This window comes from Eucalyptus grandis, chromosome 9 (assembly GCF_016545825.1).
Source record: "Eucalyptus grandis isolate ANBG69807.140 chromosome 9, ASM1654582v1, whole genome shotgun sequence".
In the NCBI taxonomy this organism is placed as follows: Eukaryota; Viridiplantae; Streptophyta; class Magnoliopsida; order Myrtales; family Myrtaceae; genus Eucalyptus; species Eucalyptus grandis.
In genome coordinates this window covers 4,604,868-4,628,354 of record NC_052620.1, presented here as the reverse complement: position 1 = coordinate 4,628,354, position 23,487 = coordinate 4,604,868, and the positions used below count along the sequence as shown (strand labels likewise).

Genomic DNA, 23,487 nt, shown 5'->3' with positions numbered 1-23,487 from the left:
CTAGTGCTGCGACGACACAATATCTGATCATCATGGAATTTGGGCCGCCATGATATGGTACTATATATAGTCCTATGTTCCACGAATCCACCTTTTGAGTGCACTTTACATCTGATTTGATAGCACGTAGTGGTTTCATCCTCGACTTCCATTTCTCCTCCCAACACTGCAAATAATGGAGCCGAACATCAACGTCCGCTTCTCTCTCTCCTCTCTCTTTCTAATTTTTGTTCTTTTGCCTTTGATTTTCATATCCTCTAGCGTTGAGGTCTATCTTTAAATATGTCCGTTTTCTAGTGACTTTCACATTCTTTGGTTTATTTTTGACTCTTTATAAATTTCATGGTACTCGCACGTTGACTTTTACGCAATAAACATGTAGTATAGTGTGCTACTTTTCTATATTTTAAAAATTTAGAGTTTATTTTCTGATTTTTCAATGTTTAGATGACGGAAAACTATTTGATCTGCGAAAATCCTTTTCTAAAGTACGTTCATTTCACTAAAAACATTATGACAAAGGAAAATTATTTACAATGGAAATCATTTCAAGGAAAACGATTAATTTTCATTTATTTTGTGGATTATGAATAGTGATATCATTCTTATAGAAGGGACAATCATTTTCCTTCATTCTAAACTTGTTATTTTTAGTTCATGGAAAACGTTTTCCTTAAATCAATTAATTTTTCTTCATCTAAATATTGAAAAGTCGAAAAACCATTTCTTGGAAATATTTTTCCTTCAAACAAACGAACCATCAAAAGCAACTTATGTTTTTTCCCCTCTTTAATGTTAAGAGAAGTCCCTCATCGTAAAATTAATGCTGTGTTGAGCAGTTAATATATCATAGTTGGCCTATAACTCATTTGTTTAAACTTTTGAGTGAAGGTAGGTTTAAGTATATATGTCAACAAGCTCAGACTAAAGTTCTTTTTTGGCGATCTCCTCAAGCGAAGGTATTGGACTTTTGTGGCTGCATTTCCAGCATTTGATACCTGAGTGAGGATAATTTTTTCTTCAAAAACACAAGAACATTAGGATTTCTCACATGAATCGCTCTTTTCTTGGTCTTATTTAAATAAAATGGAGAGAAAATTACATATAAGATTACCATAACCATGACTGCTCAACATTTGAAATTGATATGCGGATAAATTATATTTTCTATTATAAACTCCTGCTTTAATAATTGTGGAATTATTATTATTATTATTATTATTATTATTATTATTATTATTATTATTATTATTATTATTATTATTATTATTGTTATTATTGTTATTATGGCTTGCTATGTTGGCGGCGAACTTTTGGGAAATGGGGCATGGGGCCTTCAATTATGGAAGTGGGAATGCGCCCCATACCCCTCTTAATTATAAATAATACTGATTATTTTTGCTCTTACCTTTATTGCAGGTTGCGAATTCAAAAGCACCAGCAGTTGTTGCCTAGTTCAATTGGCCTGGCAAGTCTTCGAGTGACTTCCTTCTCAGACTCCTTTAGTAGCCACTTTGACTTGCTTTTTCCATGTCTTGCCTCCCTCAGATAATTATAGTTTCAGGACGAAGAAATGCAACTTGAATAAAAGCCAAGATTGCGGAGAGAAAAGTGGAGCTCGGTTGATTCAAGCTAAAAATCTCTTATATGTTCTTAAAACATCAAGGAACAACAAACAAAAGAAGCCATCATCTCAAACTCCTGTACATGGGAATCTAAAAGTAGCACTTTGATGAACACGCACTTATCTTGTCTGCTATTTTTCCCTTGTTGGGTTTTGTGACCCACCATTTTTGGCTAACAACCCCTACGCGACAATGTCCAACTCCAACTACTATTTTCCTAACAAGAGAAATCAACTATCATGAGCTTACCTAGCTAGCTAACCCCGCGATAATTGCGCACTGGCCCCTCCGGCTCTAGTGGCGCGAGGGTAATCTGGATAGCTGGAGTGGGCGGCGATGGCGATGGTGCTGAAGTGCTTGCTTGAGCGCTGCCGCAGCCCACGATCTTCTGGCACGTCTCGATCAGGCAGTGCCTGCAAGTTGGGCACGAGGAGTGCGAGTTGAGCCACTTGTCAATGCATCGGACGTGGAACCCGTGCTGGCACTTGGGTAGGATCCGAACCCGGTCGTTGGTGGCGAATTCCGAGAGGCAGATTATGCACTCAGCGTCCAGCCCGGGCAGCTTCAATTCCGACGAGTAGTTCACGACCGGGAAGGTCTTCAAGGCCTTCTTCTTCACTCCGGTGTTGGCTAGCCTAGCCGACGCATTATGGCCATTGGCCTCCGAGGACACCAAACTGGAGCACCTTAGTGCACACCTAATGATGGAATTCAACCCTAGAGAGCAGATTAGGGCACACAATAGGACTGAGAGGACCATCACGACATTGGAGTCGAAGCTGTTGTCGTTCGGAGATTCTTCATGGATTCCACTAGATGGTGGAGTTGCCATGTTTGGTGTTTGGTGAAGAGGGCCATGCAGGAGCAATCTTCTTGAGAAATACAAGTCTCGAAAGAGAGACTCATGGGAAGAGGAAGTAGAAGGAGTCATCTCTTGTTTTGAAAGATAGAAGAGGAAAAAAAGAGAATGTGGATTTGATTTGAGCTTCGGCTTGAGAGGGGGATTGGAATTGATTCCTTGGTATGGGGTACAAGAATGGAGTATATATAGGGAAAGTGTGAAAGGGGATTTGAGATTTGCTGTTTGGGAGCCATGATGTGTTGGGACAATTATTTAATTTTTGACAAGGAATTATATTTTGAGAATATTCCAAGGGTTTAACCCCCACTATGTTTTTTGCTTTTTAATCCTTTTGATCTTGGATCAATCTCCATGTATTTGGATCCTCCACTCTGCATCTTTTGAGGCGTTGTGATGGCGCTCTCAAATCAAACCGGGTTCAAGTGCCAGCAGGGACCCACTGCCTGAAGAAGGGACCGGGAACCTTCTGACTCTAGCTTAAAAGACACCGTTTTATTATTATTTTTATTTTATTTTGGTGGTTTTGAGATAATAATAAAAGGAAAAGCAAGAGTCTGCTTGTGCCAATTCTCACATTGTTGTTTGGCCAAGAATTTCTTCCGTTCTGTACACTACTTCCTAAGGATGCATCTCTTTGCTTAGCTAACAATTTATTGGACGTGAAATTCATACTCCCTATCAAATATGGATAAAAAGGCATGGGCCTCTGAGACTTTCTTGACTCGTAAGGTTTTTTTTTTTTCTTTTTTTTACTGCTTATATATAATCTCATATATATATAATTGATAGTTGCGATATAAAGATAAGATGTGCTAATTAAAGTGTGATCCTTTACTGGATGTAACCCTAGTTTAAGGGTTAATCAAGATAAACTTTGTGCCGCAATTTCTTTTTCTTACCTATGCTCTCTATTTTGTTGTTTTTGTGCTGCTAATCCTAACATAATTGACATTTCAAATGCTAAGAATATGAAGAATGGTTTGTAAAACATATTCATGAAATAACGTCACTCATCTAAATGAGATAGTCGCATATCGATTTATTTTTCTAAAAAAAAAAAACAAATATCACTAATGATTTGTCACATTACTTTTTAAATATATTTGTAATTCGGTTTTTGTGCTCCGTGGATATTGAGTTAGTGATATGATTGGGGATCGATCGTAATGAGAAAAGTTATATTTTTTTTCATGTTTCCTTCCACTTCATAATTACATTTTCCCATCCTATTGGTTCGATACCTAAACATCCTAATAAACAATTCCAAAGTTGATGGTCAACTGAACAGACGGAAGATATTTTTTGATATTTTATGAAAATATCTCCTACGAAAATATCTCCACAAGGAAATCTCGTAGGGAAAAGTGCTAAAAGATACTTAAACCTTTTGTATTTGTACCAATTTAGTCCTCAACATTTTTTTGGTGCCAATTAAGTCCTAAACATTTTTACGTTGTGCTAATTTAGTCATTCTCGGCCAATTTTGGCCGGATTTTGCTGACTAGACGCCAGCCGGTTGATGCGGCCTGATCGGTGTTGATGTGAACAACTTTTAATAATATTTTAATATTTTAGATTTTTTTTTTTATTTAATTTTTTAATTTTTAATTTTTAATTTTTCCTTCTCCTCCTTCCTCTAGTCGGTCGCCGGACCTCGGTAATCGGCTAGAGGCAACGGCTGGCGAGGTCGAGGTGGACTTGTTGGCCACTCACCAATGGCCGTGAGGGCGGCCTCGAGGGTGGCTTCGAGCTGGCCTTGCACCGGGCTAGTGGGGCTCGCCCTCGCCGCCCAGGCCTCGAGGGCAACCATTGGCAAGGTGGCCGATGAGGTCAACCTTGACCTCGCCGGCCGTTGCCTCTGGTCGGTTGCCGAGGTCTGGTGACTAGCTAGAGGAAGAAGGAGGAGAAGGAAAAAAGAAAGAGAAAAAAAATAAAAAAAAAATAAAAAAAAAAAAAAAAAAAAAGAAAAAGAAAAGAATAAAAAAATAAAGATATTATTAAAAGTTGTTTATGTTAGTCTGATCAGGCCACGACAGTCAGCTGACGTCCAGTCATCAATTCCTAAGTTGATGGCCAACTAAACAAACGGAAGATATTTTTTGATATTTTATGAAAATATCTCCTACGAAAATATCTCCACAAGGAAATCTCATAGGTCATCATAGTTATCGAGCTGAGGATTACCACCATAATTTGACGTGGCTGTGAAGACGACATACTGAGGAAGACGTCACGGGATACTCCACAACGAATCCCCATTAGATCGATTCAAATACATTGGGAGACGAATGTTTCCATGTCATGTGAATTATGTTCGTTAATAGATCATGTGTTTTTCTGGGACGGATCAGCTGTCGTTGTTCGTGCTGCAATGTGCTATTAAGGGAGGGAAGACGACAAAATGAGGGACTCTCGATTCTAAAAACAATCGAACGACACACGCTGAGATTCAGCCACATATTCAGGCACTCGGACATTCTGTCGATACTCAAAAGACAGTGCACTAAAAAGCTGCTCACCGGAAGAAGTTTAGAACTGCAAGGAAATGGGGGGAGTTAGAAATCTAAATTTTAGGTACTATATTTGAATTTTTCATCGCATGAGAAAATTAGGGATTGACTCAACCCTTAATAAAAATACCATTATCATAATTTTTAATTTTTATTTGCATGTTGTTTAAGTCATGCATTACATGTAAACCCCATGGCCCCACACGATGTTATCACGAATCGGGGTGCATGCAAACAGACCAGCCATCTTCAGGAAGAGTGATAATGCTGGTTACTAAGTTGTTGTAATGACCTGGTTTGACGAGGGGGGAGTGGTCGTTAGGGTCAAAGAGATTGGACAAAAAGTGACTCCTAGCAGGCTTCTAAGATGGCGAATGGGGTAAAAATGAACTAAAGAGCGATCTTGAGATATATATGTGAAAATTAGAATTAATTCATGAATGCGTCTTTTGACGTAGTGGTAATACTTAGCTTTAGAACTCCAAATTAAGCATTCTCAAGTGGAAATACTACTAAAATGAGTAACCTCCTAGGAAAGTATCCACTTGTATGTTAAAGAACAAAATCATCAGGCTCAATATGAGATATGCCAAAGCGGATAATAACTTGAGTGAATTAATTTGGGAATATCACAATAAGGTATCAGAGCAGAAACTCCTTCAATAGGTGTAATAACGTGGAAGCTAGTGGACCTATAATGAACTAGGTTGATGAGGTCAGGGAGCGGTCGTCGAGGCAAAAGGGCCTAGATAATGAGTGGCTCTTGTGGGCTTCTAGGAAATAGTGAAGGGGGTAGGGATGAACCATACTATGCATTGAACAAAGAGGGTGATTTTGTGATATATACGTGAAAATTGAAATAACTCACGAAAGCACTTTCTAATGTAATGGCAATGCTTTTTTGGAACTCCAAAGTTAAGTGTGCTCAAGTAAAGGCACTACCAAGATGGGTGATGTCCTAAGAAAGTGCCTGTCTATACACCAAAAACCAAAATCGTGATACTGGGTGTGGGATAGACTAAAGCAAATAATATCTCGAGTGAGTTAATTTAGAGATGTCATAATTATTGCTTGAAGTTTCCAATTTATCTCTATTAATGCACGTCGGGTTACCCCCATATATGAGAAAGATCATAGGTTCTCACAACTTAGATCTAGTATCCACATGGTAGGGCAAATATCTTGCCCCCCTTCGAATTGCACCGAAAACTTACACACCACCCTTCGATATTAATAACTAGTGATTTCTCTAATTATCGAGCTAGTAATCTAGTGATAAATGAGTCATATTATTTTACACGAGGTTATGTATTTGAGCTATGTTGTTGGCAAGCTTTTGACTTAATTATGCTTTGGTTATCTACAACGTTAAAGGGATAGATTTGTATGTTTTTGGGCTTTTGGCACGCTGGTAGTGCTATGGTAGCAACTCGTCAACCATGGGACAGTAGGTTTCGGGAGGATTATATATCTAACACTCATGTCCAACATTTTGTAGCGGGTAGAAACTTTTAGGGTGACGTCCAAGGAGGATAATTGTGTTGATCAACCTTCCCATCCCTTTTTTACCAAGCAAAAGAATAAAAAGGGGAAATTTATCTAAAAAGTAATAAACTTATTGCATTTTTCCTAATTCAGTGAAAAACTTTTCAATTTTATCAATTGAATTCTAAACTTTTTCACTTTTTACCTATTTTGACTAGAATTCGGTGACATGGATGCTGACTATCCTACATAGCATGACCAATGCTTACGTGGATAAAATTGATTATTTTTAAATGCATATTTTTTAAAAAAAAAATTTCTTTCTTTTTCCCCCCTCTCTCTTCTTCCTTTGTCGGTCCCCTAGCCGCTCGCCCTCACCAGAGACTAGTGAGGGTTGGCCTTGCTAACCTTAAGTGAGCTTGCCCTAGCTAGGATTTGGCGAGGGACAACCTCACGAACCTTGGGCGAGGTTGCCCCTCGCCTTTTTTGAGTAAGGGCAAGGGTTGGCCTTGCCGGCTGTGCATGAGGCTTGCCTAAGGCCCGTGAGGTTGTCCCTCCCTAGGTCGCCAAAGGTTGGGTGATTGGTAGAGGAAGAAGAGAGAGGGAAAAAAAAGAAAAGAAAAGACAAAATATTAAAAAATTCGAAAAAAAATATTTAAAAATAGTAATTTTGTCCACGTCAGCACCCATGTAGGACAACCGACATGTTCTGGCCAAAATTGGATGAATGGACTCAATTGGCAAAAAGTGAAAAGGTTTAGGACTTAATTGGTAAAATTAAAAGGTTTATGATTGAATTGACAAAAGTTCAATAAGTTTAAGACTTTTGGAACAATTTTCCCAAATAAAAAGTAGAAATTATGTATTGAAAAAGTTAAGTATTAATATCTATAGGGCAAATACCACAAAAACTCTTAAACTATGTCCATTGCGATATAAATATCCTAAACTTTTGTTTGCGTCACTAAAAACTCTAGATTTGCCTATCGTGACATAGATACCCTCAACTTTTCTTTTTGTGTCATAAAAAATCATATATGTCATCTATTTCAGTTTCGTTCAATGTATATTTGTTACATTGATATATGTTCATAGATTTTTACGTCACAAAAAAAAAAAGTTGGAGCATATGTGTCACAATGAACAAGTTTAGGGTTTTTTTTTTTGTAATACAAAAGAATTCGGGTTATTTGTGCCACAGTTGGCATAATTTAGGATTTTTTGGTGGTATTAACCCTATAAATAATTAACAACATATTCATACACGTCTATGAAATTTCCTTAGGAAGAAAATTACTTTTATCTATCTAAAACTAAAATTTACACTATAATGTCAATATATACTTTGATGAATTGCAAGTCCTACATTAAGCCGGTAATTTACACATAGTCGGAACAACGTGATTTATGGCCGCATAGCAATGACCTTTACCAAATGATGTGATCTATTTTAAACATGGTATTTGAATAAACTGGACATATTTGAACATCCAATAAGAGATTTTTACATCATCGCTAAATGAATTCTTGTACTCCTAAGATTATCCTAGCAAGTTAATCTATGCACGACATATTGGCATCGACGACCGAGTTTTTACCCTGTGATGACCATCTTAGCATATATCATATACTTAGGCATTGATAAATTAATCCTCGCTAAGCTAATTCACAAACCTAACATGATAGCATAGGTGTAAATTGCCTTACTGCTATATTATAATAGGGAAATATCATTATAAATTAGGTGATTTGGTTACATATGGGTACAAATTAAGACTTTTGAGAGAGGATGAAACCCCTCTTAAATATTTAATAATTAACCATAATCTTGCAATAATAGTAAATAGCAAGTTGTCTTGCACTCAGGGCGAGGGTACACAAATGCTAATGCAAAGAGATCACTTTTTCTTTTCTTTTCTTTTTTCCTTATAAGAGAATTTGACAAACATTTTACACGTTGATGGGAAGTAGTGGATTCAGACGCATCCGAGGTTGGAGTTGGATGAAGATGCATATCGCCAAGGAAATCAATGTAGAACTAAAAAGTTAGATTAGTTCTTATATCTCAACCAATATACTCCTTTCTACATCAAGCAAAGACAGAGATTCATTACAAAAAGTGCAAAGCTCGTATGCATATCTACTTTCGAAAAAGGGAGATCTCTTTATGTGAAGTTAGACACGGCAAGTGACACGCTAATATCATGTCATCGAACCAATCTTAAGTCCAATTCTAATTGATATTGTATCATTTAAAACCACCACTTGTTCTGAAGCTTTAGCAAATGCTAGTCTCACGGGCCGATCGATTGGGATTGTGACCGTGCGACGACTCGGGCAACTTTGGATCACCCAAGCCAAGCCTTGCTCGATCGAACGCTTACCCGCTCGCTTACCCGGATCGTTGAGAGATGAAGTTAGAGAGAGAGGAGCTCTGAAAGGAAATGAACTTTGTATTGCTGAAATGGTGGATGATTACAAATGAAGGAGGACACCCCTTTTATAGTTGAGGGCCTCGGCTTACAACCGTTGATTTACTTTTCATCCAGCGGGCGAGATCACACCGTCTCAACTACCGACATAAATACTTAACTTCCATCTACCGACATAAATGAAAGGAAAACTTCTAGAGTCAGGCAAAATGATGGTGTCGCCTGCCCTTGGAAACTTCGGGGAGCAGGCTTGGTGGAAATCCGAGTGAGAGGAGGAGGTCCACGGGTGAGTCGTGATCGCCCTTGGGGAACCTCTCAGGTCGACTCTCTTTAGGCCCGTGACACTAGCTTAATACTAAATGGATTGGTCGGTAGTACCAGATTTACCTAGATACATAAGCGCTTCATAGAATTTTTCTGCTAGTTTGCATTAGTCTTCTTGATACTCTTGGGGTCTTTTTTCTGATTAATTAAGCAAATGACTATCCCCAAATATTTGAAAACCCAATTCGAAGTCTTTTTCTCTTATCAATTGCATGTGATGATAGTCCATTTGCATACTTAAATGATAAATTCACATCACCTGATAATGGGGTTTATATGCTCTTCAGATACGATACCTCAATTCTCCAATATGAGATTTTTCTAGATAAAAGAACACCCTAAGTGTCAAAACTTGGTATAAGGGAACACTTAAGTATCAAAAGTTAGGAAAGTGATACTTAAGTGTCATTTAAAAAAAAAAAATGAGATACTTGAGTGTCACATCCGGCGAACTCCATTGGAAATTCTACGTGGGAATTTTTTTATTAATTTTGCTCACTTACGTGGTTCTTCGGAAGGTTGACTCAGTAGACAAAGACAAAAACGATGTCGTTTTGGCACAATTCCAATTTTAATATAAAAATTAATTAAATTAAATTTAAAACTAAATTAAAAAAGGAGGTTTAGCCGGTGGTTGAGGGCTTAGCCTTTGCCGCCATTGTAGGCCCTTGCCACCAGTCGGCTCGAGTCGCCGGCCCCTAACTAGGGCTCGGTGACCCCGGTCAACTTGGCTGCAAGGGCTAAGCCCTTAGCCGCCGGCTACTGTTCATTTTTTTTTTTTAAATTTGATTCTGAATTTAATTTAATTAATTTTTATATTAATTATTTGCTAATTTCAGTAGTAAAATGACGTTGTTTTGGCACTTGTCTAGCCACGTTAGCGTGCAAAATGACTTTCTTTTGCACTTGGCTTGCTGGAAAATTGTTATGTCAGCGTTTGGCTAGATTTTCTCGCCGCTGACACTTAATTGATCAATTTTGTTTCGATTTTGGCGCTTAAATATCACTTTCCTAAATTTTGGCACTTAAATATATCCTCGTGCGAAGTTTTGGCGGTATCCCATACGTGATTTTTCTATTACAAAATGCATGGGTATCTCAACAACTTAGTCTCCTTCTCGCGGCTCTACATAAGTTCTCTTACTTTGATTATTAAATCATTTGGACCCAAAAATCAAAAACCTTCGGTAGCACATCCTTGTAGTTCGATTTTTTTTTCCTTTTTATCCGACATTTGCCCTTTCTGGACCACACTGAATGAGAAAATCACGAAACCAAATGGCTATAAAAAGTTGTTTGAAGATAACTAATTCTAGAAAGTCAATCTCTTCAATTTCCTCATTTGGCGCTTAACTGTAAGCCATATAGGGTTGCAAGTCTCTAGCTGTAGCATCCTGTATCTCTTCTTCCATCATGCTTGTAGTTGTCCCATTAATTTACATCCTATCTTTTTTCAAACTCCAATTTCTTTGATTGGTTTGTACGATGTAGGATCCGGCACTCGAAAAAAACAAATAGATTGCGAGTAGATCTAATTATTAAATGGTCCCAAATCCAACCCATGCACAACTTGCTCGATTTGCAATTTGAGATTATAATGACAGCACCTCTTGTGTCTTTGTGCGGCACTCGGTCATAGCCACAAAATCTCTTAAATTATTTTCAGAGAAAAAGAGAGATCTTGGCTAGTAATTATTAAAGGGTTGATTTGAGTTGATTTGTGCTTTTCTTTCGGCTAATTCATGCACTTAGAGTCCTCCATGCAAACGCAAAATAGTTAATTAACACAAAAAATTAAAGTGGCAGAAATGGATATGATTGATTATGAGAAAAAGTTGCTGAGTACAGTCAGTACAGCATGTGCGGGATAACTGTTTAACAATTATAATATTTTTTTTTTTATAAATTAAGGAAATCAAAGATAGGCTAACCTTATCTTTACCAAAAAAAAAAAAAAAAAAAAGATAGGCTAACCTTAAAGGCATCCTTTTTTATTAACTAAAAAATAAAGAAATGATTAATTTGTTAACTACTACAGAAGTAGCACTACTTGGATGCATATCTAGTTGTGGGCTGGAATTCACTAGGAAACATCATCTGTTGCTAGCGAGGGGACCACAAAAGGAAGAGAGATTGGTCCATTTATTTGGGAATTTTGTTAAATCTAATTTGAAGCACACGTGCCATTGCTTATCTGGATCAGCTTTTTGTGCACTCATTAAATAGTCACTTGGAGGATTTGTGATCCTAATTCCATCGCATTTTCATCTGGGAAAGTGACACCAGCCAATAAGGAGAAATTCAGCCAAAGGAGGAGAATGAAAGATGAGAGCCTTGGGAGGTTTTTTATGACACTCCTGGGCTAGGGTTTCTCTCCTAGGCCTATACATTCTGCTTCAAAAGACTTGTAGGCATAGGAGACCCCTGATTTGGCTCGAAACACATTTTTCCCGTTGGGTTTTTAAATGGGCAAATTACGTCCACATCTTGACAATTCAATCCTCTATAGAAAACCGTCGAAAAAGTTAGCATATTCCAATTAAGGATTTGTTGACACCTAAACATGACCAGCTTTTGATTATTATTGGCAAGTGACAAACTTAGTCAGTAAAAGGAAGGTTTGATTTTTTTTTTCAAAAACTTCATCAATGAACTAAACAATCGACGATAGATAGTGTGAAAGTTATCGACGAGAGCCTTCATCACGATTTAGGGAATTGATTGACAAAGTCATGGACAATGAAAAATCAACACAAAAACATAACTACTATTGCCGTTTTTATGGATTTTTATAACTTCTTCTAGATAAGTGTTACTAGATATTATGAGATCGTGTAACTACTTGTTACTGTTGGTAGGCTTAAGAAGTTATTTATTTATTCAAATTTAAAATCATCATATGTAGAAGGTATAAGTGTATTCAATGTAATAAATCATGCAATTAATCAAAGAACTCAATGATTTTCTGCAAATTTATCTTTCATCTTTACTTTCTTGAATTTTACATCATTGGCAACAATTGTTCCTAGTGTCTACTGTAAAATTTTTATCATTTACTTTCCCATCAGAAATCAACAAAGATCGATAATACTGTCGACAACAGCAAATCTCCAATGCTACGAATTTGTAATGAAGTTGTTGCGCATTCCGTATTTTCAGCTGTGCGAGAGCGTAGAAGGAAATCAGTGCGAAAAAGTTGATCTTTCAAGGTATTTTAATGAAGAGCAATAAAGGAAAGTTGGTCCAAATTCCAATATGCTGCCAATCACGAGAGGATTGCTTGAAGAACAGCAGAATGATATGGTCAACTCCATTGTAAGTTAAACGTTTGTTAAGATCAAACCAATGATCATCAATACTGTGATTGATGCCTTGTGAAGGCTAGGATTATCCAATCAACCAAAACCAAATCAAGCAAATCCAGTGGCAATAGAGTGCGCTTCTAGTCTCTTTCCATTTATTGATGTTAATTATTTCGGTTGAAATAGTCAACCCCCTAAAAGAAATATGCAAAGGCATGAGTCTTCCGATCAAGGCCAGAATAATAGAGATAAACAAATTAATGTTGGTCAAAATAACCAAAATGGAATTAACAATCTGGCAAATCAAAAGGATCGACAAAATGGACCTTTGCCAAATGTTGAAAATATATGGCTAATTGTTGTACCTGTGCTGATAAAGCTAACATAGATAATCTAGTGAGACCAGCATCGTCGCCTTGGGGGCAAGATGACAAACTAAATTGAACCCATTGCAGCTTGCTGAAAAAGCTCAATGACAATTAGAGTAAAAAAACAGGGGTGATAGCATACCCGTTCATAGGAAACCACATCCTGAAGGGTCTATAATCAACCTTTTCTAAGAGGCTTGAAAATCCCTAGCTTTGCCATTTTTAAATGCGAAGATGAGCAAATGATCATTGAACTCATTAGTCGATTTATGGTCCAATGTGGGGCACTCGTTGGGGCAGAAATAAATGCCTTACTTCACTCTCAAATAAGAATTCACGAATTTGGCTTTCAGTGGATTGAAATTCAATTATAGAAAAAAATTTGAAAGCCAAGACTTTGTGGATTCTTTTAATTGGCAACGATATTTTTAAAATATGAGCAGCTGCTTGAAGAAAGAGAGAAAAGGCCACATGAATACTTTACACTAAACATGGTTTTAATGGAAAATTATGAGTTAAAGTATGAATCTGACCTGAATAAAAAGATTGAGATAACTATTTGCAAATATAGTGCTTGACAAGTCTTACGTTTGTCGATTTTAAAAGCTTGCCAAAATAAAAGAAATAACAATGGCTAAGTTACTGATACTCGGGTTTACTTTTTCGATATTGACAAATCAGATGTAATCTTTGACTTACTTTTGAAAGATGGCTTAATTAAATCAACTAAAAGCCAGGCAATTCCAAGTATAGAAAATTAAGTAAACACAAAAATATTGCAAGTGGCACCATTTATGGAGCCATAATCGTGTTAATTGTCTTATTTTGAAGAAAAAAATTTAGGAGACCATTCGACAAGGAAAAATTAAATTTGCCGAATGATCGATTGCTCTCGATAATTAATTTAAAAGCATTGAATTATTGATGAATCATTCATTTCTTTTAAAAGGGAGCATAAGTTGACATCCAAAAATGACTAACTTTTGGTTATTGTTGACACAAGTGATAGACTTAGTTGATGAGGGCAGAGTTCATTAAAAATAGAAAGTCATCAATGAATAGAACAATCGTCAACACACAACGTAAAAGTTATTGACGAGAGCCTTCATCAAGACTTAGGAAATCAATCGATAAAGTTATCGATAGTGAGTAATTGACCCTAAAGGTGTAATTGTTGGGTGGTTATCCTTATTACTGCTATTTTTAGATTTTTATAACTTCTTGTAGATAAGTGTTAGTAGACAATATGAGATCGTGTAATTTCTTATAATTGCCAATAGGATCAGGAACTTATTTCTTTATTCAATTTTAATAATCATTGTATGTAACCGTATGTGAAGGTTTATAAATACCCCAAGTGCACTTATGATGAAGGAAACCCCAATCAATCAAAGAGCTCAAAGAACTAATCTCGCAGGTGCTAAGCATTTTCAGCAGCACTTTTTTTGTTTTGTTTTTGGTTTTACTGCCTTCCCCATTCATTCGTTCGCATGTTCTTTAAAGCATGCAAATTATTAGACATCTCTTCAACTTAAAGGATACTATTCCAATGTGAAGATTTTTCGTAGCAGAATTTGCATGCTCTTTATATTTCTAATCTTTTGGGCCAATAGACCTTTGCATACTTTAATAAAAGGGAGAAAAAGAGAAAAAAGTGAGTTCTTGTTATCAAAACTTAAAGTTGAGAAAAGGAAAACATGAACCCTAGCTGTCAACTGGACAGGAAATCACGAATTCTTTTCCATCCGTATTTGGAAAGAAGACCGACTGCATCTGCATGAGCATGTTCCCTCCCATTAAGCGTTTGATCTTGGATTGAAGGGCTCTTCTTGTGACCCCATATCAAGTTCTCCATCCAAAGATAGAGAACGCCGGATTGTGTATATGAAAAATCAAAACGGTACTATTATCTAGCGATCAACTATCAGTAATTGGAAATGGTTTATGATTCGATTGTCTAAATAAAATGCTTAGGACTGATGACCAAAACATCAAGATTTCCTATTGCACGTGCCCGGATTTGGTAAAAGTATCAAATCTCCTTTGTTTTTTTTCCCTTCTATGCGGGGTAATCAAAAGGTAGCGCTTTGATGAAAACACACTTATCTTTTGGCTATTCCCCTTGTTGGGTTTTATGACCCACCACTTTGGCTAACAACCTCTGCACCGCAATGTGCAACTCCAATAACATTTTCCTAACTAGTTATGTCAACTACTCTGAGCTCACCTACCTAGTCAACTCCGTGATAATTGCGCGCTGGCCCTTCTGGCTCTAGTGGCGCGATGGTGATTTGGAAAGCCTGAGCAGGAGATGACGGTGACGGTCCTGAAACGCTAGCCTGAGCACCACCGCAACCCATGATCTTTTGGCATGTCTCGATCAAGCAGTGCCTGCAGGTCGGGCATGAGGAGTGCGAGTTGAGCCACTTGTCGATGCACCGGACGTGAAACCCATGGTGGCACTTCGGCAGTATCCGGACCTGGTCGTTGATGGCGTATTCGGAGAGGCAGATTATGCACTCGGAATCCAACCCAGGCAACTTCAATTCCGCCGAGTAGTTCACAATCGGGAAGGTCTTCAAGGCCTTCCTCTTCACCCCGGTATTGGCTAGCCTAACTGAGGAATTATGGCCATTCGTGTCGGAGGACACAAAACTGGAGCACCTTAGTGCACACCTAATGATGAAATTTAATCCTAAAGAGCAAATTACGGCACACAATAGGACAGCCAGGATCATCACAACGTTGGAGTCAAAGCTGTTGTAGCCAGGAGAGTAAGGTTCTTCACGGGTGCTTCTACTATATGATGGCGCGGTTGCCGTGTTTGGTGTCTGGTGAAGAGGGCCATGTAGGAGCAGTCTTCTTGAGAAGTACAAGTCTTGAAAGAGAGGGTCGGAGGATGAGGAAGAAGGAGGAGCCATTTCTTTTTGTGAAGAATTAGGAGAAAAGAGAGCGTGTGGATTGAGAGAGAAATTGGAATTTGGGTGCAAGAATGGAGCATATATAGGGAAAAGTGTCAAGGGGATTTGGAATTTGCTTTCTGGGAGCCGTGATGTGTTGGGACAATTATTTAATTTCTGACAATGATATATTTTTTGAGAATACTCCAAGGCTTGAGCCTCCGTCCCCTCCTAGAATTGCACTGAAACCTGCCCACCCTTCAACATCATAAAATAGGGATTTTTTAGTCTTCGAGCTAGTACCCTAGTGATACTTTCTTACATAAAGTTGGGGTCATGCTGTCAATGACCTTTTGATCAGGTTGTGCGCAATGTACTTATGCTCTACAGTCTTCACATCAGGAGAGAGAACCCTTTAAAGAATCATATCATTGTTAACTTTCTTTCTCTCTTTTTTCTTAAGAGTTTTTTCAGATAAGCGGCTCATGCCACCTAAATGGGAGGAACTAATACTCTCCTTTAGTAGTTTGTATACCCTAAGTATTAATAAGAATCAAGAGAGTGACAACAATAAATGATTAAGCGTATTCGTGCAATAATAGTAAATATCAAAATCTTATCTATTTTTCACATAATTAGAGATCAAATCTCCCATAAAGGTTCAAATTTTTCCATATTCCTTTTTTTTTGTCTCTCCTATTATGTCTTCCTATACTTTAGTTTTAGGCTAAAATCTAGCTTACGAGCGAATAATTGGCGCCAAACCTTGAAATCTAATGCACATACGCTAATGCAAAGACATTGTGTTTCTCTTTTCTTTGCCTTATAAAAAGAAGTCATAATAAATTCACAAGTTGGTGGGAGATTGTGTATTCGGACAATTCCGAGATTATTGTTGAGTTGAATGAAGATGCATATTGCCTAGGGAATCAATGTAGGACTAGCAAGTTGATTAGTTTTTATGTACCCAACTAGAATACTCCTTTCTATGTCAAGCTGAGTCGGACATTTATATCCATATCTACTTTCGTAAGAGAGAGATCTCTTTATGTGAAACTGAACATGGTGCGTGGCATGCTAATATTATGTCATCGACCCTATCTTAGATATGATTTTCATATCATTTATCGACATCACTTGTTCTGAAGCTTTAGCAAATGCTAGCTAATACTATATGGATTGGTCGATATAGCTAAATACTATAAGCGTTACGTAGAATTTTTCTCCTAGTTTGCATTAGTTCTCTTGATACTTTTGGGATCTTTGTTTGTGATTAATCAAGCAAGTCACTATTCCCAAATATTTGGAAACCCAACTTGAAATCCTATCCACTTACCAATGGTATGTGATAATAGTCCATTGGCATACTTAACTAGAATATTCATGTCGCTTCACAATAAGGTTTATATGCTTTTTATAAACATATTATCTTTCTCCATTTATTAGCTTAAACTTTTAGGTTATTATTATTTTCTAATATGGTATTAAGGCAACTTCTTCTTTTTTCGCATGAGCATCCACCACCATTAGTCAAATTTCTTGTACCACTCATAATTTGGCTTACATGTGAGAGGGGATATTAAAATATCCAACATTCGATTACAATAGGGTCTGCATGTTCTTTATATACACATGATCTTCTTCCACCTAAGCTCTATGTCAAGCTTAGACTTTTAAAATTAGTTACCAAAGCGCCTATAAATGAAATACGTTGAGGGAACTCCTATGTTACTTGCACTACTCAAACTAGACTTGAACTTTCAACCAAAAAAGAAAAAGAAAAAATGAACTAAGGGAAAAAAAATCATAAAAAGTCATACACCTATTATATCGATGCTAATTTAATCATAAACATTTTCATTGAGTCAATTTAGTCCTAAATCTTTTTACATTATTATCAATTCATTCCATCCGATCAATTTACGCTATAAACTGCCGATGCGGCCGTCCTATATGGCACACTCGGTTTTAACGTGATTTTTTAATTTTTTTTTTAAATATATTTTTTCTTTTTTTCCCTTTTCTTTTTGCTAGTGGTTGGTCAACGGCCATGCCCGTAGGCCATGGTCAGTGAGAGTGACCGCTTGTGAGATCCCTCTCACTAGATCCGGCGAGGCTGACCCTTGGCTAGGCCAAGGTGACATCGCTTGGTGAGAGGGGGCTCACCTAGATTTGGTGAGAGGGACCTTGTCAATGCTTGCTCTTGCCGAGGCATGGCTCGGTGAGGCCGACCTTTGTCAGCTATGGCCTATGGCAGTGGCTGGCAATTGATAAAAAGAAAAGGGAAAAAGATACTAAAAAAATATAAAAATATCAATATTAGTGCTAGCCGTGTCATGTAAGATGACTAGCATCAACATGAGTAATTTTTGGTCTAAATTGGTCAGATGGACTGAATTGGTATTAATGTAATCAATGTTTATGACTAAATTAGTCTAATTGAAAAATTTAGATTGATTTGGTACAAATATAATACGTATAAAACTTTTTGGGTACTTTTCCCCTTGAACCAAATACAAACAATTGAGCTGAGGTCAAAGTGATCCGCAAGTATAGTTTACATGTAATGTAGAATCCTTGTTTCTCTGCATAAGTTCTATTACTTTGATTGTTAAACCATTTGGACCCAATAATCAAGCAACCTAGGTCGGTACAACGTCGTAGTTCGATTTTTTCTCTTTCTTTTTTTCGGACCACGCTGAAACAGAAACTCACGAAAGCAAATGACTCTTAAAATTGGTCTGAAGATGACTAATTCTAATTAAGAAGTCGCTCTACTCAATGTCTTCATCGGGCGCTCAACTGGAAGCCACGAGCTGTTTCACTTTACATGAAGTTCCAAGTCTGTACCTATAAGCTTATAGGCTGCCTACATCGCTTCCTCCATCATGCTCGTAGTGGTCCCATTAACTTACATCTAATCTTTATCCGAGCTCCAATTCATTCGAGTTGTTCATACAATGTAGGATCTGGCATTCGAACCAACCAAATCGATCGTGATCAGATCCGATAATCGAATGGTCCCCCGCTGTCTCTTTGTTTTGTTAGGAAGAGCTTGACCAGCCACGATACATTAATCCAATCCCAACACAACTTGGTTGATTTGCAATCTGAGATTCGTTAAAGATAGCCCCTATTGGATCTTCACGCGGCTCTCGTTCAAACTTCACAGTCACAAAATCTCTTGGATTACTATGAGAGAAAAAGAGAAATCTTGGATAGTAATAATCAAAGTCAAGTTGGAGTTATTAAAGGGTTGATTTAAGTAGATTTGTACTTGCTTGCCGCGCCTCTATACAAACACAAGATAGTTAATTCAAACAAGAATTAAAGTGGCGGAAATGGATATTATTGAATATGAGAAATAGTTGCTGAGTACAGTCAGTACACCAAGTGGGGGATACGCGTTTGATAAAAATAATGAACTTTTTTTTGAAGTTAAGGAAATCAAAGATAGGCTAAGCTTTAAAGACATTCTGTTTTTGCTAATTTAAGAAAAAGAAATTGTTAATTTGGTATCTGCTACAGAAGTAGCACTACCTGGATGCATGCCTGGTTGTGGGCTGGAATTCACTAAGGAAAAATCCATCTTGTTGCTAACAAGGGGACCACAGAAAAGGACAGAGATTGATCCATTGGCTTGGAGATTTTGTTAAAATCTAATGTGAAGCACGTGTTGTTGCCTAACTGGGTCAGCTTTTTATGCACTTGTCGATTAGTCAAGAGGAAGATTAAGATCCCGATTCGACGGCATTTTGATCTGTGAAAGTGACCCTCTAATAAGGGAGAGACTCAGGTAAAGGAAGGGAATGAAAGTTGAGGAGCCTTGGGAAGTTTTCGACGACGCTCTTGAGCTAGGGTTTCTCTGCTAGGCCTAATGCATTCTGCTTCAAAAGACCAGTAGAAACAGGAGACACTGATTTGGCTTAGAACAATGTTTTTTCCTCTTAGGTGTTTAAATGGGCGAATTGCGTACGCTTCTAAGAAATTCAATGATTTTTAAAACCCCGTCGAAAATAAAGTTAATACCATTTAAATTATTCATTTGGCTGGTTATTTCCTAAGTTTAGGTTCGTGCATCAATGGATCTAGACCTTGATACATTAAATATGGCCACCACCATACATATTCAAAATTTGGTCATTTCTCTTTAAACTTGCTCTCCTATTAAGCTTGAGGCAACAATTGCAGAGTTGGATGCAGTAGATTGTATATGTTCAAGTCGAAAGTATCTCCAGCTCAAAGCAATCTCACAGGTCATGCCCGCCATCCTGTGATTAATCAACCTGTTAACGAAGCACATGATGCTCATTCTCATATATTTATTGATAAGATATCAAACATACCTCGCCGATTATATTTTATATCATTAGAATGAGTACATTGATTATATGCCACCCTTATACTTATTCTACCTATCCAAAGGATTCTGGGCACATCGTTGACAACCCTCTTGTCAACGTACTTAAGCTTATTTTAAAAGAAGGCCGTTAGTCAAGCTGATATTTGACTAGATAGAAAAATCTCGAGTTATGAAATAACCTCACTTATCTCTTGGGCGTTAAGCATCTTCAGCGACAACTTTTTTTTTTTCTCTCTCTCTCATTTCCTTCTTTTTTGGGTGGTTTAGTTGACTTTCCCATCCACTCATTCACATATTCTTGGAAAGCATGCAATTATTAGACATCTCCTCAAACTTGAAGGACCCTAACCCAGTGTGAAAATTTTGCGCAGCCGGCTGAGCGTGCTCTTTCTTCATTTCGTTGGCCAATAGACTTCTGCATACTTTAATAAAAAGGGGAAAAAAGGAGAAAAAAAGTGAGTGCTTACTTGTAATCATCACTTAAAGTTAAGAAAAGGGGAAAAATATGAACACTAGCTGTCAACTGGGCCAGGAATCACGAATTCTTTTACATATTTGAAAAGGGGACCCAACACATCTGCATCATCCCGTAAAGTGTTTGGTTTTGGAGCAAAGGATTGTTCCATGGACCCAAAGTCAAGTTCTCCGTTCAACAATAGACAGACGCGAGATCATGGATATGGAAAATCGAAACGGTATGCTTGTCCCGTGACCAATTGTCAAGATCGATTAAATCATGACTCGATTATGCACCTTTGAAATGGTTTAGGATTTCATGGACTAAATAAGATGCTTAGGATTGATGATCAAAGCTCCTATTGCACTTGCCGTAATTTCATAAAAGGATTACTCTCTTTGTTTTATTTATGATGTAGGCATTACGATTTATGAAAAATATGAGAATGCTAATTGGTGTATTCAAAATAAAATATAAATTGGAAATGGAGCAATGCTAATTGGTGTGATTTTGTTTTTGGGATAAATTGTTTAAAAAGTTTTAGACTTATTGAATGGTAGTCAATTTAATCATAAACTTTTCAGTTGTGCTAATTTAATTTGAAACCTTTGAAATATATCAATTTAGTCCTAAATATTTCGATGATTTATCAATTTAATCCTATGTCTTGTAATGATTTAATCCCAATTTAGTTAGTACCAACTATTCTAAATGGACTATTCTAAATGGTTTGGTAGGTGCTGATATGGACAACTTTAAAATTTTTTGAAATTTTTATTAGTTTTTTTTTTTTCAAATTTTACTTCTTTTATTTTTCTTTTTTTCCTTCTTCCTCTATTGGCTGCTGGCCATCACCACAAGTGAGGGTCAGGGTGTGGAGCCTCGTTGGTGACTGGTGAAGCTCGACCTCACTAGATTCGGCAAGGTTGGCCTCATCTAGCCACTAGTGATGTCTAGCCATGGCTAATTGCTAGCTAGGTTCATGCATGCTAGATTTGTTGAAGGCTGAGTCTCACCGGCACTTGCTTGTGGCTAGTCTTCGAGCCAAGCTCGGCGATTGGAGGAGAAGGAAAAGAAAAAGAAAGAAAAGAAAAAAGAAAAAAAGATTATAAATTTCAGAAAAATGTAAAAAATGTTTACTTCAATGTTAGTCATGCTATGTAAAACAGCTGGCGTACACATAAATGATTTTTGGTCAAAATTGATTTGAAATATTAAATTGTCATAACAAGTTTAAAATTAAATTGGCATAATCAAAAGACTTAAGAATGAATTAGCTGCCGTACAATAGATTTATGATTTTTTGGACAATTTTTCCTTTTGTTTCGTTTTCAAGTAATAATAAAACGAGATCGCATGTATTAATCTGAAATATAGCGTTGGATTCTATGGATGTCGGTTGAATGCTTTAGTTATTCTTGAAGATACACGGAAGGCAATCTATAATTTTCTATATCTCGATGGCCCAAAGCAAAGGCCCAGCTACCCATGTCAAGCATCTCAAAATTCAAATATCCCAAGATTTCCAAGACAGTTCTCTTCTCTTTCCAATTCCTTTTTTTTTTTCCCATTATGGTGTCCTTTTCACGAGAGAGCGTTTATTTTGTAGAAAATAAATAACTTGAAAAATAATTTTTTTAATCTAATCGATTATATTGATGCAAAAAATGAATGGACGAAAAATATTTTCATAGTGTACAAAAATGTTTAGACATAAATTATTAGCAAAAATAAAATTATTTTTCATTAACTAATTATTTCAAGTGATACAAGTGATTATTTATAGGACAATATTTTCTAAAAAAATTATTTTTTACAAAACAAATGGAGTCTTGGTCCAAAACAGAGTAATAAGGTGCAATAATCAAAGCCTCCAATTGAACTTGAATCATGGACCTCTTGACAAAAAAGCTAAGACACTTGGTGAAATATCTTCCTATTATTGTTTTGACCCAAAAATCGTTTCTTCGTTAGCAAAGAAAGAGACCAAGATACTATTGGGAAAAATATGACCAATGATTGAGAAAAACAATGAAATTAGACTTTGAGGTGTGATATCGTTTTTTTTAAAGGAATTATTTGTTCTACAACGTTGCTAATAGTTATTGCCAAATTTTCTCTTGGAAACAATAAAATCTCAATTGAGAATACTAAAATTGCTATCTAATATTTCTCTAGATCTTTCAAGGCAAACAATTAAAATGATAGCTGTATTTTTGGAAAGAAAACTCGAAAAGACTCCTTCATTGCAAAGCTAGCATACATATCTTAGTCTTAATGAACAAATGCAAACTTTCGGGAAATGTTGCAAAGTGAAAAGGTATGCTTTCAAAGGTTACCTTGAAAAAACATAAAATTTTCATAATTTTTATATATATAGATATATATATATATTTTTATAATTTTTTATAATTTTGAATTTCATAACTTCTAAAAATACTGATTGAGCAAACACGACCTTTTGACTGAAAAAGATTATTAAGATAACCATACGAAAAAATAAATAAATAAAAATAAATGAGGGTTAGTGCTAAGTGCACTTAATAATGCACAATTATTTGTAAGTATCGTGAGGTCTATCCCACAACTCATTATCTTCTTTTGAATAAACCATAAGAAACTCACGCTTATGAAGTAGCTCACTTCTTCCCAACCTCCTTATGTGAGACAGGAAAAAGCACCAATTTGTTTGTTTTACAAACAAACAACCAATAGATACCATCAATCGGTGTTGGTCCAGTGCTACCAAAATGCGAGATCACGAGTTCAAAGTTCTCTTGTAGTAGCAGGAAAAATATCAAAAAATTCATAAACCTATTGCATTGGTACCAATTCAGTCATAAACTTTTTAATTGGACT

General features: G+C 36.7%; 2 protein-coding genes across 2 annotated transcripts; both read right to left on the bottom strand.

Annotated features, from left to right (window-relative positions):
* Positions 1–1,597: 1,597 nt before the first annotated feature.
* On the bottom strand, positions 1,598–2,701 carry LOC104418147 (RING-H2 finger protein ATL78). Its single transcript, XM_010029393.3, has one exon. It carries the CDS (start codon positions 2,554–2,556, stop codon positions 1,879–1,881), a length of 678 nt encoding a protein of 225 aa, XP_010027695.1. The 5' UTR covers positions 2,557–2,701; the 3' UTR covers positions 1,598–1,878.
* A 12,187-nt stretch (positions 2,702–14,888) lies between these two features.
* LOC104418146 (RING-H2 finger protein ATL78) lies at positions 14,889–15,862 on the bottom strand. The gene has a single exon (XM_010029392.3). It carries the CDS (start codon positions 15,827–15,829, stop codon positions 15,140–15,142), a length of 690 nt encoding a protein of 229 aa, XP_010027694.1. The 5' UTR covers positions 15,830–15,862; the 3' UTR covers positions 14,889–15,139.
* Between the last annotated feature and the right edge of the window lie 7,625 nt (positions 15,863–23,487).

What these genes read in the sequence shown, in the direction of transcription:
- LOC104418147 (XM_010029393.3), bottom strand. Translation starts at nt 2,556, where the DNA reads ATGACTCCTTCTACTTCCTCTTCCCATGAGTCTCTCTTTCGAGACTTG.
- LOC104418146 (XM_010029392.3), bottom strand. Translation starts at nt 15,829, where the DNA reads ATGGCTCCTCCTTCTTCCTCATCCTCCGACCCTCTCTTTCAAGACTTG.